The 14,241-nt window shown below is 57.8% G+C and overlaps 1 protein-coding gene across 1 annotated transcript in view; it reads right to left on the bottom strand.

The window, feature by feature from the left end:
- Positions 1 to 13,885, bottom strand: part of STIM1 (stromal interaction molecule 1) — a 66,763-nt gene extending 52,878 nt beyond the window's left edge. Inside the window, exon 1 of the mRNA XM_027908532.1 lies at positions 13,441 to 13,885. Coding sequence (XP_027764333.1) covers positions 13,441 to 13,576 — 136 coding nt within the window. The 5' untranslated portion in view covers positions 13,577 to 13,885. The remainder of the gene's footprint in view (positions 1 to 13,440) is intronic.
- Positions 13,886 to 14,241: the final 356 nt, after the last annotated feature.

Raw genomic sequence — 14,241 nt, 5'->3', positions numbered from 1 at the left:
TCCCAGCCACTGGGAGTCAGATTGTAACAACCCAACTGTGGAATCCCAGAATGGCCTGGGCTGGGAGGGACCTTAAAGCTCCTCAAGTTCCACCCCCCTGCCACGGGCAGGGACACCTTCCACCAGCCCAGGCTGCTCCAAGCCCCGTCCAACCTGGCCTGGGACACTTCCAGGGATCCAGGGGCAGCCACAGCTTCTCTGCCCAACCTGTGCCAGGGCCTGCCCACACCATCCCAGGGAGAGATTCCTTCCCAAAAATTCCTAATCTGCCCCTGCCCCACAGCCCATGGAATGCCCAGCTCCCAGGCAGCTCTCCCTGCAGAGCTCTGTGATCCATGTTCTTCCCCAGTGCCCCAGGAGGGAACTCGCCATTCAAACCCACGCCGGGCACGGAGCCAGACGAAGGGTTGGGTTTGACCCCGCTGTTACCTGAGCTGCACAAACTGATCCTTTCCACACCGATTCAGTCGGTAAGAAAAGGCCCCCCGGAGTTTCAATGGGAAGGATAAATCACCTCCGACCTGGGAAGGGAGAGGCTGATTTGGGAAGGGTCCGAGCTCTGCCCCGGGACCGGGCGCGTTTCCACGGCACAGCGAGTGCTCAGGGCAGCACACCGAGGGCAAACAAATAAATTCCTCAGGCTCCTTCCCTGGCACTCCATAAATCCTCCAGGCAGGGCCAGCACTCAGGTGGGAGCCCTGAGCGGCCACGGGACACGGAGCGATTCCAGCAGAGCTCCATCTCTGGGCTGGGATCACAGGGATGGTTCTCCCCTCACATTCAAGGCAGGGCCCTGGACCCCAAATCACAAATGGAGCAGCTGTGTGACGTCACTGGGGCTCGATGCCACAGCGAGGGGCTCAGGGCAGCAGGACCCCCCTCCATCCTCATCCCACCCCAATGGTGGGCATGCTGTACTGGGAGTATCTTAGGGCAGGACCCTTGGAATGACAGCACTCCCACCCAGGAGCTGCCTTTGCACCTCAGAGCCCTCAGCAAAGCACCTGGAGCATGGAGCACTCACACCACATGTGAATGGAGAGTTCAAACTGCATCAAACAGCAGCCTGGAAGGGTTTGGGACCCACCCAGAAATCAGTGGAAGTGTCCATGGCCTGCAGTGGAAAACAGACCCCTCGGTTCATGGGGAGGTTCATTACAGAAGCACAGCTGAGGCTCCTTCAGTGACGTGCTTCCAAAGCACAAAAAATGGCCTTATTTGAAAAAATCCTTACTCCAAAATACACGTAGGAGAGTCCAGGACTTTCTGCATGAGATAAACCGCCAAACTTGAGAAAATAGCAGCTTTCAGCGTGCAAATTAAAATTAAAAGTATTCTCATTACTGCACAAAAAAGGAGAGACCAACAGAATACTGTTGTCATTGACAGCTTAAAAGTTAAACCCTAAAAAGATCTGCATCTGGTCTCTCCTTGAGACAGACGTGGATAAAACCATCTCATTCCACCCCCAGCTCACCTGGATGGGGCTGGAACTGGGAAGTTTCCCTTGCCAAGTGCTTTGGCAGCTTCACTGGGGGGGGGGGGGGGGAAGAAAGAGCTTGTGGGAAAAAAATTCACACTATTTTTTCAGTTTTATATTTTCAGGCTACTTCAGCTGACCCGAGAAAAACCCCAAAAGCCCAAAAAAAGGAAGTTGTGCTTCTCCCTATCGCCGCTCCTGCCCGGTACAGACACACAGGCCCTGCCACTGGCAGCGTTTCCTCCCCAAGAGCACAAGTGTCACCCCTGCAGCATTTCCGCCCCGCGGAGCCAGGGCACTCGGCACTAACTTTAGCCACCATTAGGCCACAGATAAACCCCTCCTAAATCCCTCACCTCCCAGAGCCAAGGGCAGAGCCAGCAGCTGAGCGGGCCAACCCAGCCACGGCACCTTCAGCAGCTTTGTCCCGGCTGGAGCCTCGCACAGCTCTCCACACGCACCCACACCGTGGCTTTTACACCCGTCATTCGGTGGGAACTCCCTGCAGCTCTTCCAGCACTGGAACAGCAGCGGCACCAGGACCTGAGCAGCCACACTTGGGCCCGCTGGACTGAGAAAACCCCGTGAGTGTGTAAAATCCTGGGTTATTTCCGTCCTGCTGTGCTGACTCAGCACTCAGCACCAGCCACGGGCAGGTTAAAGGATTGTGTTTACCCAAGGAATAACTCAGGGAAATTCCCTGCCAAATCCTAACACAAACACACAGGTGAGGCAGGAATACGACTCCACACTCCTCTGGATCTTTTTAACTACCTCCTCATTTATTTGGAAAAGAACCCAATCTACAGACTCTACCCTCCAGGAGGAAACATTCGTTCCAGCAGCAGCATGAAGGGGAAAGGGAGCTGGGAGTTTTCCTCCCTCCTCTGCTGCAAAACAGGGAACTTCTTTGCAGTCCTGGAAAATTCTTGTCCAAACCACTTACAAGTGGCATAGGCTGCCCAGGGCAGGGATGGAGTCGCATCCCTGGAGGGATTTAACGGGATGTGGCACTTGGGGACATGTCAGCAGCGAGGGAATGGTTGGACTTGATGGTCCCCAAGGGCTTTTCCAACCCAGGGATTTCGGGGTCCCATGCACGTGGCCATTGTGTTGATCTGCTGAACTCTCACAGATCCCCCTTTCTGGTTCCTGAGGTGCAAACCCTGAAGCCCTGATGCTGTCCCTGCTCAGCACACACTGCAGGTCTGAGGTGCCCGATGCCAGCAGTGACAGACCCCAGGCAGGGATCCCAGGCAGATCCCAGGGACAGGTCCCAGGGACAGGTCCCAGGGACAGATCCCAGGTCCTGGCCCCGCTGGGACCCCAGAGCGTGGGGGGATGAGCCGAGCTCAGCCTGGGAAAGGGTTTATTCCCCCCCACTTGCTGCTGCTGCTTCACCTGGCCACGTTTCTGGGGCTGTGGGAGGACTCTGGCCCAGCCCGTGAGCAGACACACATCCAGCTGCTCCATTTCCTTCCCAAGGCAGAGGGAGCCCGTCCTGGGAATGATGGATGTGCCACAGGCTGGGCCACCACGCTGACCTTTGGGAGGGCTTCAGTTCCCTGCTCTGCCAGGTGACTTCCTGCCCAGCAACGAGATCCCTGCACTTTAATCCTGCCCTTGGAACAGGAAGACTAATGCTTCCACATCCTACAGCCCCAGGAGGTTAAATATACCAGAGGAACTCCGAGGAGCTGGAAGCAACATTCCCAGTGCAGGTGTTTGGCACGCACTGGAGAAGCCACCTTTGCCCACAGGTCCTCTCTGGGCTCGATCCAAAGAGCAGGAGCCAGGTTTGGTTTAAAAACTGTTGTTACTGAGCGAACAGCAGTTGGAGTTTCTCCCAAAGGAATCACGGGAACGAACCAATTACACATTTTCAGTGAGAGTAAGGATGAGGTGGGGTGAGACATCCCCTTTTCCTGCGCCTCAAACAACCTCCCCCCTGGTCCAAATGCTCTTGGCAGGACCCAGGAGCAGCACAGCCCAAACCCTGCAGGCACAGCCAGGCTCTGCTGTTCCCTGCATTTCCTGCTGCTTCTCCCACACAGAGCTGGATTCTCCCCCCGTTCCCAAGGGAGGGCACCAGGGCCATCACAAAGCTGGGATTTGGGGCTCCCTGCGCCCAGGGGGCCCGCACAGACCCCAAATGTTGTTCCAAAGCCCTGAGTGGCACAAGCACAGCACAGAGTCAAAGGAGAGGTGGGGGTGAGCTGCTGGGACAGCGGGATACCTCCCCCCAGCACAGTCCCAGGCAGCGGGAAAGCATCCCAGCCATTTCACCTTGTTAGGCTGAGAGGCTGAAAATAGCCCCGGGATGAAAAACAAACCAGTTCGACAAGTTCTCCAAAGCCAGAGGCTCTGGCCAGCAGGAGCAGCCCCAGGAGCAGCCCCACAGCTCTGCCCTGCCTCTCAGCTCCATCCCAGCCAGAGCTCCTGCACCTGCAGCTGCAGAGGGGACACAGACAATGCCACCGTCACTGCCAAAGGGGATCACACCCAGGACAGCCCGCGGGAAGGGAGGGGTGAGGCAGAGACAGCAGTGCCCCATCCAAGAGCCCTTTGGAGATATCCATCTCCCAGGGATGGCACAGGAATGCCAGACATTCCCATTACAGCTCCCAAATGACAAACTCGAGGGCTGAGCCTCACCCTTTGAAGGGCAAAACATTTTTCCTTCTTTCCCAAGAGGAAAAAGAAAAGATAGATGGGAGGAAAAGTAATCAGCAACCCTCCACCTCTCACCCCAAAAGTTGTGAGGAAAACTCCTGGGGTCGTCCTGCAGAGTGGGAGAGCGGCACTGAGTGCCCCCAAATATCCCCTTCCACCCTTTTTTAGGGTAATGGTACAGCAAATGAAATGAGGAACAGGAAAACCTGTTTATCTACAGCACAGTGCAAATCTCCAGGAAACGGTGGGACCACGAGAAACCTCTGAGAGCAGCAGGACTCGAGGCCAGGACAGTACTCGGGATGAGACAAGGACAGCCCTGGGGTGGGACCAGGACAGCCCCCAACACTGCCCCACTGAGATGCCCCTTTGCCAGGAGTGCTGCTGTCCCCATTCCCACAAAAGCATCGGCATCTCCAGGTTAGTTTCCACACTTCCCAGTTTCACACTTCCCCAGGTGTCTCCTCCTGTACCCAGAGGGCCCCCAGGACACAGCTTAATGAAACACTCTGCCCACAGCAGCCCAGGCTGCAGGGATGCCACTTCCATCTGCCATCCCCAAGCCTGGCTCAGGAATCTCTTCACCTTCCCAGCTCCCACCTCTCCCACCCCCGCAGCCAAAGCCAGCCCAGGATTCCAGGGGGGACTGGTAAGTTAAAAAGCCAGGCTTTTTAATGCTCTGAGACCCTGGGCATGAGCCACAGAGCAGAGATGGGGCTGCTCTGGCAGTGCCTGGCATGATCCAACACCCCAAATCCCTCTGCAGGGTCACCAGCTGCTGTCTGTGCCCCAATCCCAGTTGAAGGTGCTGGGATTGCCCCTGGGATGAACCGAGCTGAGCCCCCTGTGCAGAACCCTCAGGGTCCACACATCCCACAGCTAAAAGCACAGGCATGGACAGGTCCTTCTTTACTGACCCTTTCCACAGGTTTTAAAAGAAAGCAAAAACCAAATCTCCGCCTTATTTTGCAGTTTACAGAGCAAACAGGCCATGAAATCCCGGGAACATCAAGCCACTGCCTCCTTCCCCAGATGCTCAGATCTTCCATCAGCCATGTTCCCATAACACTTAATTCCTGATTTATTTCTTCTCACTTCCCACAAGCCTAATCCTGCTGCTGACAGGCCAGACCCTGATCCAGCTCCAGGAATGCCAAGCAGAGGAGAAAGCTGGAAGGTTCCACGAGGACCTGCCATAGCCTGGGACGGGATCCCTTCCTTCCTCCCGACCCTCAGAGTTCACCCACAGCCCCAGAAGGTGGGAGAAGCCATCACACACAGGATTGAGGGAATGCTACTGCCAGGGGCTGCGTGGTCTGCAGGTATCCATCCACACCTCACCTCAAGTCCTGGAGCTCCTCCCTGACCAGCACAAGATGCCAAACTTGGATTTTTGCCTCCCAGCTGCAAAGCAGGAGGGACAAACCCACTGGGCAGTGGTAACAACAGCAGCTGCTTGGAAAGGGTTATTTCCAGAATTGGTTCTCTCCCCCCCAAAAATCAGTTTTTTATCCCCCATCCTTCTGCATCAAGTTAAAAAACAACTTTCTCTCCCCTTGGCTTACTCACACATTAATTATGTCCTGGCACTCTGACAGATCTAAACACACGCACTGCTGAGCAGCTTTGATCCTGAATTATTCCTCCCTTCCCTGCAATCCAAAGCCTCCCTTGCCTAGGAAGGGGCAGGCTGTTCCAACCAGCAAGCTGTTCCTTTGGAACCCAGAGAGGAACATTCCTCAAGTTCTCCCATTTATTGTGTTTGTAACGGCCGTATCTCAGGCACCAGGGCTCCAAAACTGGAGGAACTGACCTTAAAACTCTGTCCTTCGGGGAAAAACAAACACAGGGCTACAGAAACAGCGGCTTTTCCCGCCACACGTGCCACCAAACATCCTCGCTCCCAGTGGGATCGCTGCTGCTTTCGCTGAGGAACGCTGGGATCAGGGATTCCCAGATCCTGGAGCAGGTGAAGGGGTGGAGGAACTGAGAGGATGCAGAGCTCCTTGGTGGGACAAAATGCCCTTCCCAGGAAGTGCTGGATTTGCCACTCTGGATCCTGAAAATGTCTCTTATGGCAAAGCTCAGCAACACATATATATACATTAAAAAAATATGTGTATAATTACCAAAGAGGCAACAACTCGGGCTGGTGAGAGACTTCCAAGGAGCACTTGGTGGTTCCCAAAGACAGGCTCCACAGATGCCCATGATACGCAGCGAGTTAATACTTTTTCCAAAGTGGAAAAAATAGGTTACTTAAAAATAGGCCCATAATCCAAACAAACAAACATCCCGGTACTGTTTCATGGGGGGAAAACAAACAGGGACAATTCACGGGCAGAGACACGTGTGGCTCCCCAAGGGTTTCCTCCGGCTCCTCTGAGGGTTTGACACCCAGCAGGGCTGGGGACTTGGGCCTGGACTGCCAGGGAAAATGAATGTATCAGCTGGGCACAGCCCTGCCTCGCACCCTTATCGCTCACAGTGCTGGAATTATTATTACAGAGACCTTGGAGCCCCTTCCAGGGGCTCCAGGAGAGCTGGAGAGGGACTGGGGACAAGGGATGGAGGGACAGGACACAGGGAATGGCTTCCCACTGCCAGAGGGCAGGGACAGGTGGGATATTGGGAAGGAATTGCTGGCTGGGAGGGTGGGCAGGCCCTGGCAGAGGCTCAGTTTGAGGCAGGAGCTGCTCAAGGCTCCCCTGTGCTCTGCAGGAGTGATGGAGCAACGGCCTCATTAAAGAGTCTCCAGCATCAGCTCCTAAAACTGACCTGACAGAGTCATGGAAGGGCCAGGAAATGAGAGGGGCAGGACTGCAGGGACTAGGTGAAAGAAAAGGAATTAAAGTGTTCCAGAGGGTCCCAGTTGGATCAGCCACAGGAGCAGAGCAGATGGCTCAGGAACATGAAACATCCCCAAATTCCAGCAGCAAACAAAGGCCTGAGGGCAGGAGGGGGAAGCAGCAGGTCCTAAGGCTGCACCTGGTAACAGGGAGAAGGCAGAGGAGAGGTAAATCCCCCTTATCCACAGAATCCCAGACTAGTTTGGGTTGGGAGGGACCTTAAAGCCCATCCAGTGACACCCCTGCCATGGGCAGGGACACCTTCCACCAGCCCAGGGTGCTCCAAGCCCCGTCCAACCTGGCCTGGGACACTTCCAGGGATCCAGGGGCAGCCACAGCTTCTCTGGGCAACCTGTGCCAGGGCATCCCCACCCTCACACAGAGGAATTTCTCCTTAAGAGCACCTGACTGACATAATGAAGGGCAATGAAACCTTCTTTTCCAGCTGGGGGGATTCCCAGACCTTCACCTGACACCAGGTAATGTCCAGTCTCCCGTTTCCAGTACATCCCAGCCCTGCTCCTGCAGGTATCCACAGTGGGCTCCAGGCAGCTGGACCACCCAGGACAATCAACACCCCCAGCTACCAAAGAGTCAGTTCCAGTGGCAATCCTAGAGCTGCCCAGGAAGAACCACAGCTCTGCCTGCTTGCTCCACCTGTTCAGTTTACTTCTCCCTCTCTGGATTGAAAGCAAAGCTAATTAATGAAGGAAACAGCTTTTTCTACACTAATTGGTTTGTGTAATTAGGGCTCTGAGCAGCAGAATGCCAGGCTGGGCACAGTCCAGAAGCTGAAGGGTGTCCAAGCCTGGCACTGACCCTGGAGAGCCACCGTGGGACACGAGCCACCACCGCCTCTGCCACTGGGGCAGCCTCCAAGGCGGGCAAGCAGCAGAGTTTTTAGGGCAGGGATAACCTCAGGGAAAACTGCTGCTTTTCAACCACCTGCTCACAGAAAGAGGCTTTTAAGTACAAACCACAGAATCCCAGGATCCCTGGGGCTGGAAAAGCCCTCCCAGCCCATGGATCCCCCCTGTGCCCCATCCCCACCTTGTCCCCCAGCCCAGAGCACTGAGTGCCACGGCCAGGCCTGCCTTGGACACCTGCAGGGCTGGGCACTCCAAACCTCCCTGGGCAGCCCCTGCCAATACTCAATCTATATGGAATTGCACCAGGATGGCCTTTTACTTCCCTTCCTTCACCAAAAACTGGGCAGATCACGAGCCACAACTCTCTGAAGGATAATGTAGCTCCCCTGCGGTGTCACTGGACAGAGAGCCTTCCCCTGCCTGGAGGAGGAGGAAGGAAGAGCCCTCACATGGAATCAGGATGTACCAACATACCCACAAGAAACTGAACAGGCAACAGAAATGCAAATTCCTTTTCCCTCTTACTCCCTTTGGGATGAGGTTCTGCTCCAAGATCATCAAAGTGTCCCGGGTTAAGGGATGTCAGGAGGCTCCTACATCACACATTTACTGCTCCATCCCCTCCTGAGAGCAAAGTACAGCCAGGGGGATTGCTGCCTTGGACTTCCCACATGGGTATGTGCACCCACCGAGGGAAAGGCCCAGTTTGGAGCAGAAGATCCATTTCCCTCCGGCTTCACCTGCACTGCTCCCATTGGAAAGGACCACCCGAGGAGCACAGGGGGCTTGCAGAGAGTAAATAAATAATCTAACGAGACTTTAAATTAAAATCCCCTCTCTGATCCAGCTGAGCATCGCTCCAGGTTCCAGGGCCCAGCAGGGAAGGGAATGAGCAGGAGGTCCCAGCACTCCCAGTGCTGCCCAGCCAGCCCCGCTCCTCCTCCTCCACACGAGGCCATGGTTTGCTGCCAGAACACAGTTTCTCCTCCTCTCAGAACGGCAATTCCTCGAGATGAGTTCCATTCCCAAGGCTGTGCAATCCACTGTGGCTTCCAACCGAGCAGGGGAAGAACACAGCCTGTTTCCTGGCAGGCTTTTCCAAGTTCTCACAACGGCTCTTCCTCCCTTGCCCAGCCTGAAGCTGCTGCTCACAGGTGTGAGCCCTACTCAGAGAACGTGCACACCTGAAAGGATTTAATTAAACTGCAAAACCCGCCAGTCCTGGAGGTAAAGGCTCCTTCGGGAAGTGTTCTACCAAAGCAAGGAGAGCTGCAGGTTGTGTCCCACCAGCTCCCCAGCCCCAAGGGAAGGACACGCTGCAGGAGTCACTGCAGGGAGGGTGTGCTGGGACAAGGCAGCCCATGCACCTGCCGGGGCTGGGGAATAGCAGGATGCAATCCTGTCCTGGTCCTGCTCCCACAGCACCACAAGGGGACTGAGCTCAGAGAGCAGCCGGATCACAGAATCCTGGAATACCGGGTGGCTGGAAGAGACCTCGAGAGCGTCGAGTCCAACCTCCCACCGACAGCGGCGTCTCAATGGACACCGTGGGCTTTATCCAACCTCCTGCCTGCCTTCCCAGAGGCAGCTCCTGCAGCATCCCGCTCCCTGCCGCTGCCGGAGTGAGCGGCTCTGGCACAGGGACAGGGCACAGACGTGGATCCTGGCACAGGGGTGGGTGACGCAAACCAGCACCACCAAAGAGCTGAACCCGCGTCACCTTCCGCTCCCTCCGGGACGGGAACGTTCAGACTGGGAGATCAAGGAGAACCAGCCCCGTTCCCACCCTGCAGGATGGTGCATCGTGGAGCTTCCAAAGGCTCTGTTGAGGCCACGTCCTGCTCAGGAGTCCTGCCAGGAGTCCAAACCCATCACTTTCCAAGGTTTAGCAGCAAAGGATTCGCTTCCAATAAACCCCTGGGTCCTGGGATGGCAAGGACAGGGATGCTCCAAGACAGTGCCTGGGCAGTGTCCTCTCCCAGAAATGAGTGTTTCCCCCTTGGGAATCAATGGCCAGTTCAAAGGCTGTGGTTGCAGCCTCCCCTCCTCGTGCTGACTCTGTCCAATGGCATGGTCTGTGGGTTTAAGTGCAGGTGCCCCAGGCAAAACCAGAAATAACCCTGGGCACAGCCCTCCAGGTTTTCTTTGGGTACAGTCTGGATATTTTTATAACCTGTGTTCTAAACCACTTGAACAAGAGCAAATGTGATCAAGGAATCAACACAGGGGAGCAGCAAACAGGGCAGGGAGAAGGAGAAGGGAAGGGAAGGAAGAGCTGCTTGGCATAAGGAAGAGCCACCAAAGCCTGTCCTATCCCTGCCCCTGAGAGTCCAGCCCCCACCAGCGCCTGGCACACGAGCTCCCTGTCTCCCCAAAAATGCCTCAATCCCAACACGCTGCCCAGAGCCCATCCCTTAACTTGCAGGAGACAGAGAGGGAAAATTCACACCAGGATCCCTGATCTGAGACCCCAGACCTCTCCTGGCACAGGCAGAGCATGGAGACACAGCCTTTCATCCGTATGGATGCAAGGCCACAGGAAGGAATTCCATAGAAAGTGAAATAAAGCTCAGGGCACCACTTCCACATTATTGCACGGAGGTGGGTCTGGATCTGTCTGTAGGTGGAAGGCGTCACCACTAAAGGAACCAGGAGTGAATTCCAGTCCTTCAGATCCCTGCCCCTTCACAGGCAGTTTTCCTTGGATCTCCTACAAACACACCTGAATCCCAACCTGAAGGTGCCCACCTGTGCTGGGCTGCACAGAGGGCAAACAAGGAAAACAAGAACCATCTTTTAAATCCCTGGAACTGGTCCCAGCTGATGTGACTTAACAAAGAAGAGGCCTCTGAGCAGCTTAATATCCTAAATGAGAGGGAATTTAAAACTTTTGACCCAAACCCACCTAAAACTTGTGCAAAGCGTTTGACACGGCCCCCGAGGACGTTCTGATAAGGACCAGAAAAATAAACAAATCCTGCTTGGTGTGGGAAGCAGCCCCATTACAGTGAGTGGAAAGAGGGGAAAAAAAGATCCCTGAAAGTCCAGTTTGTCCCCGAGGAACCTCGTTCGCCCCTTTTAGGGGGTGTGAAAAGATCCCGGGGCTGGGCTGTGGCCTGACAAATTCGGGCTAAAAATAACCAGGGGCGGGTGAAAACAATGAGGTGTGGGACGGTCACACATCCTGTGAGAGCACCGGGACACCGGGAGCTTCCCAAACCTGGGACTGGGGCAAAACTTGCCTGTTGGGAGAGGCCCTTTGGGCTGCTCTTGGTTCCAACCCCCCTCTCCTCCTCTGTCTCAGCGTCTCTGCCTTGTGAAATGGCTCCTGTGCCGCCGAGTGGAACCAAGCTTCAACCTGATCTCGGCAGGAAAAGATTAGAGATGAAAGATTAAAGCCCTCGATTTGCCTCTGAGTGAGTCAAAGCCAGGAGAAAAATCTGATTTTCCCCGGGGTTCAGTCACCAGCTCTGATTATCCTGCACGGATAACGCTGCCCGTGTCAAAAAACTCCCGCTTAAAAAAAGAGTATCTGAGGAACCGGGATCTGCTCCCTAATCCTCCCCAAAACCTGCTGCTGCATCCCCCGAGCCCGCAGGGGGATCTCGGCAGCCCCAGGAGCGCTGGAGCTCAGGCTCCTGCTCTCTACAAACGCTTCCCTGCTTCCAGGGAAAAGCAGCCGCTGCTGCTATTTTATCATTTCCATCCTGCCACGCCGGTTCAAGAATAAAACCAGCCCCCTTAGAAAAATGTGTCAAAAACGAGCAGTTTCACTTTCAAAACGCCGTCCAACACCCACCCGTGCCTCTCGGCCCGGCGGGACCCGCCACGGGCGGCACGTTCTGCTTCCAGGGAAAGAAAACACGGGGGAAGCGGCTGCTGTGCCTGCCGAGCACAGTCCCTGCTCTCAGCTCCCAAAGCTCCAAAGCAAACGGCCGGGAGAGCCCAGAGCACACAGGGAGCTGTGGGAGCCCCTCGGACCTGCCCCGGGAAGGGACACGGAGCAGGGGACACAAACCCACCCCTCCTCTGCGCATTTGGGGTTCCAAACCTGTTACTACTGCCTTGAAGGTGTGGAAGGAGACCCAGCAGCGACCAGAGCAAGGCTGGGAAAACCAGGAGTGACCAAAAGCACCTGTCCCGCGGGAACAGCCCATCCCGGGGGGATTTACTGGAGACCTGGACCGGGGCCGTTCCCGGCCCGGCGCTGCCTCCGCTCGCAGCCAAAGCAGGGCCAGCAGCTGAATCACCCGGGCTGCCACACTTCTGCAGGGCCTCCAAAAATAACTCCGCTGGAAATTCCTTGGAGGCACAAACCTTGCCTCAGAGAGGACTGCAGAGATCCAGTTTCCTTAGTGGAGCAGACTGGATGTGAACTGGCCTGAGCATTTCGGAGCACACGGAGAGGGGACGAGGAGCCCCTTCTCACAGGGACAGAGAGCGGAGTCACAGAGCCCATCCAAGAACAATCCCCCTGCCCAGGGATCACACACCGACCCCGGTCCTTCTGCTGGCACCGCAGCTCCAGGGCCTGCTCCCTGCCCTGTTCCCACCGCCCAGCTTTGCTCACAAAGCCAAACTCTTCCCGGGGTCTTCCATCCGAACACCCAACACCCAAGCACCTGTTCCTACACCCAAAATCCTTTCCTGAGCTCCAGCTTGGAGAGCTGCTCCCTGGCCCAACACAGCACCAAAACGAAGGTCTGGAATCGCTCCGCACCTTTTCTCCTGCCCAAAGGCCCAGGTGGGATCCTCTGGATGCGGGCGCTGGGGGCTCGGAGCCTGCCGGGGGCTGAGCAGCACGTGGTGCTCAGCGTTTTGGCTTCCTGGGAGCTGAATCCCATCCCAGACTCCCTCTGCAGAACCCTTCCTGGCCCCCTCACCGGCAGGGACACGGCTCAGTGGGGTGCAGGACCCCCGGGGACTCCCGTCCCGCTCCCAAAGTTCCCAGCAGGATTTATGGATCGGGCTCCAGCGCTGACCTCGGGGTCTGTCACAAGGACACGGAGCCCACAGAGGTGTCCCCGGCTCCAGGGGGGAGAATCCCCAGGGGCTGCGCTCTTCTGCCTTTTCTGCTGGGGGTGATTTTGGGGGCGGAGGGGATGAGAAGAGGGGGACCCAGCCCAGCTGGGAGCCAGGGCTCTGCCACCTGCGCTCCTCCGATGGGAACCGCTCCGTCCCCGGAGCGGGCGGACACGATCCCGGGAATGTCCCACACCTGGGAACGTCCCTAAACACAGCCTAGCCCGCGGGACTGCGGAGCGGCCCCGGCTCCCTGCCGGCCCCTCATCGCGGCGGGCGAACAGGTGACACAGCGACAACCCCCCCAAAGCCCACCGGCCGCTCCCGGGGATGCGGCTGCCCCGGGGCGAGCCGGAACGCAAACCCTTCGGCCCCAAAAGCCGGAGCCGCCGCGACAACAAACACGGGGCGTTTGGGTGCCGGAGCCCGGCGGGTCCCAGCCCGGGGCCAGCGGGGGCTCCGCGCGCGTTTTGCCCAAATCCCCGCGGAACGGCCCCAAAGCGGGGCTGGGGCGGGGCCGTGCCGGGGGTGTCCCGGCGGGTCTCACCTGCGATGGCCGTGTCGTCCAGGTGCGCTCCGGGGGCCCGCTCGGCGCTGCCGGGATGCGGCGGCAGCAGCAGCAGCAGCAGGGCGAGGGAGAGGCCGCACAGCGCCCGCACGGCCCGGCCCGGCCGCCGCTCCATTTCCGCGTGCCCGCCGCCGTCAGCTGCTGCTCGGCATCGGCCCGAGGGTCCCGGCTGCCCCGGTGGTCCCGGCGGTCCCGGCTGTCCCGCTATCCCGGCACCGCCGAGCTCCGCCGCGCTCGGGCACCGGAACGGCCCCCCCGCCCTCAGTGGGCTCTCCCAGCCCAGCCCCCCCCGCCGCAGTGGTACCGCCCGGGGCAGCCCCAATCGCCCCGCACGCAGCGGGCTCTTCCCGGGATAACCCCGTTCGCCACCCGCCCCTATGCCGGGACAGCTCCGCTCCCCTCTCTCCCTTAACCTCCCCCCGGCTCTCTCCGTCCACCCTCAGCCTTCTCGCAGCGGTACCGCTCAGAACCCTCGCTGCGTGTGGGCTGAGATACCACCCCCACCCCCCCCGCGCCGCTCGCGGTGGTTTCGCCCGTCGCGCTGCGCACCGGGCCCTGGCGCCGCCGCGCGCGCGCGTCCACAGGGGGCGGGAGCACGTCTGGCCACGCCCATTGAGGGGCGGGGCCAACCGGGGGCGGGCGGCTAACCACGCCCCTGCTGCCGCCCACCCGCGCGCGCTGCTGGGGCGCAGCGCCCCCTGGCGGTCACAGAGGGGGCGGAGCAGCCACGCCGGGCGGGGAAGCTCAGCAGGGTCGGGCCCGGGCGGAGCCTGGATGGGT

Source organism: Empidonax traillii, unplaced genomic scaffold (genome assembly GCF_003031625.1).
Source record: "Empidonax traillii isolate 1590-97213 ecotype Southwest subspecies unplaced genomic scaffold, ASM303162v1 scaffold1741:size165889, whole genome shotgun sequence".
In the NCBI taxonomy this organism is placed as follows: Eukaryota; Metazoa; Chordata; class Aves; order Passeriformes; family Tyrannidae; genus Empidonax; species Empidonax traillii.
The sequence above is the reverse complement of the archived record's forward strand: the minus strand, read 5'-3'. Positions and strand labels throughout refer to the sequence as shown.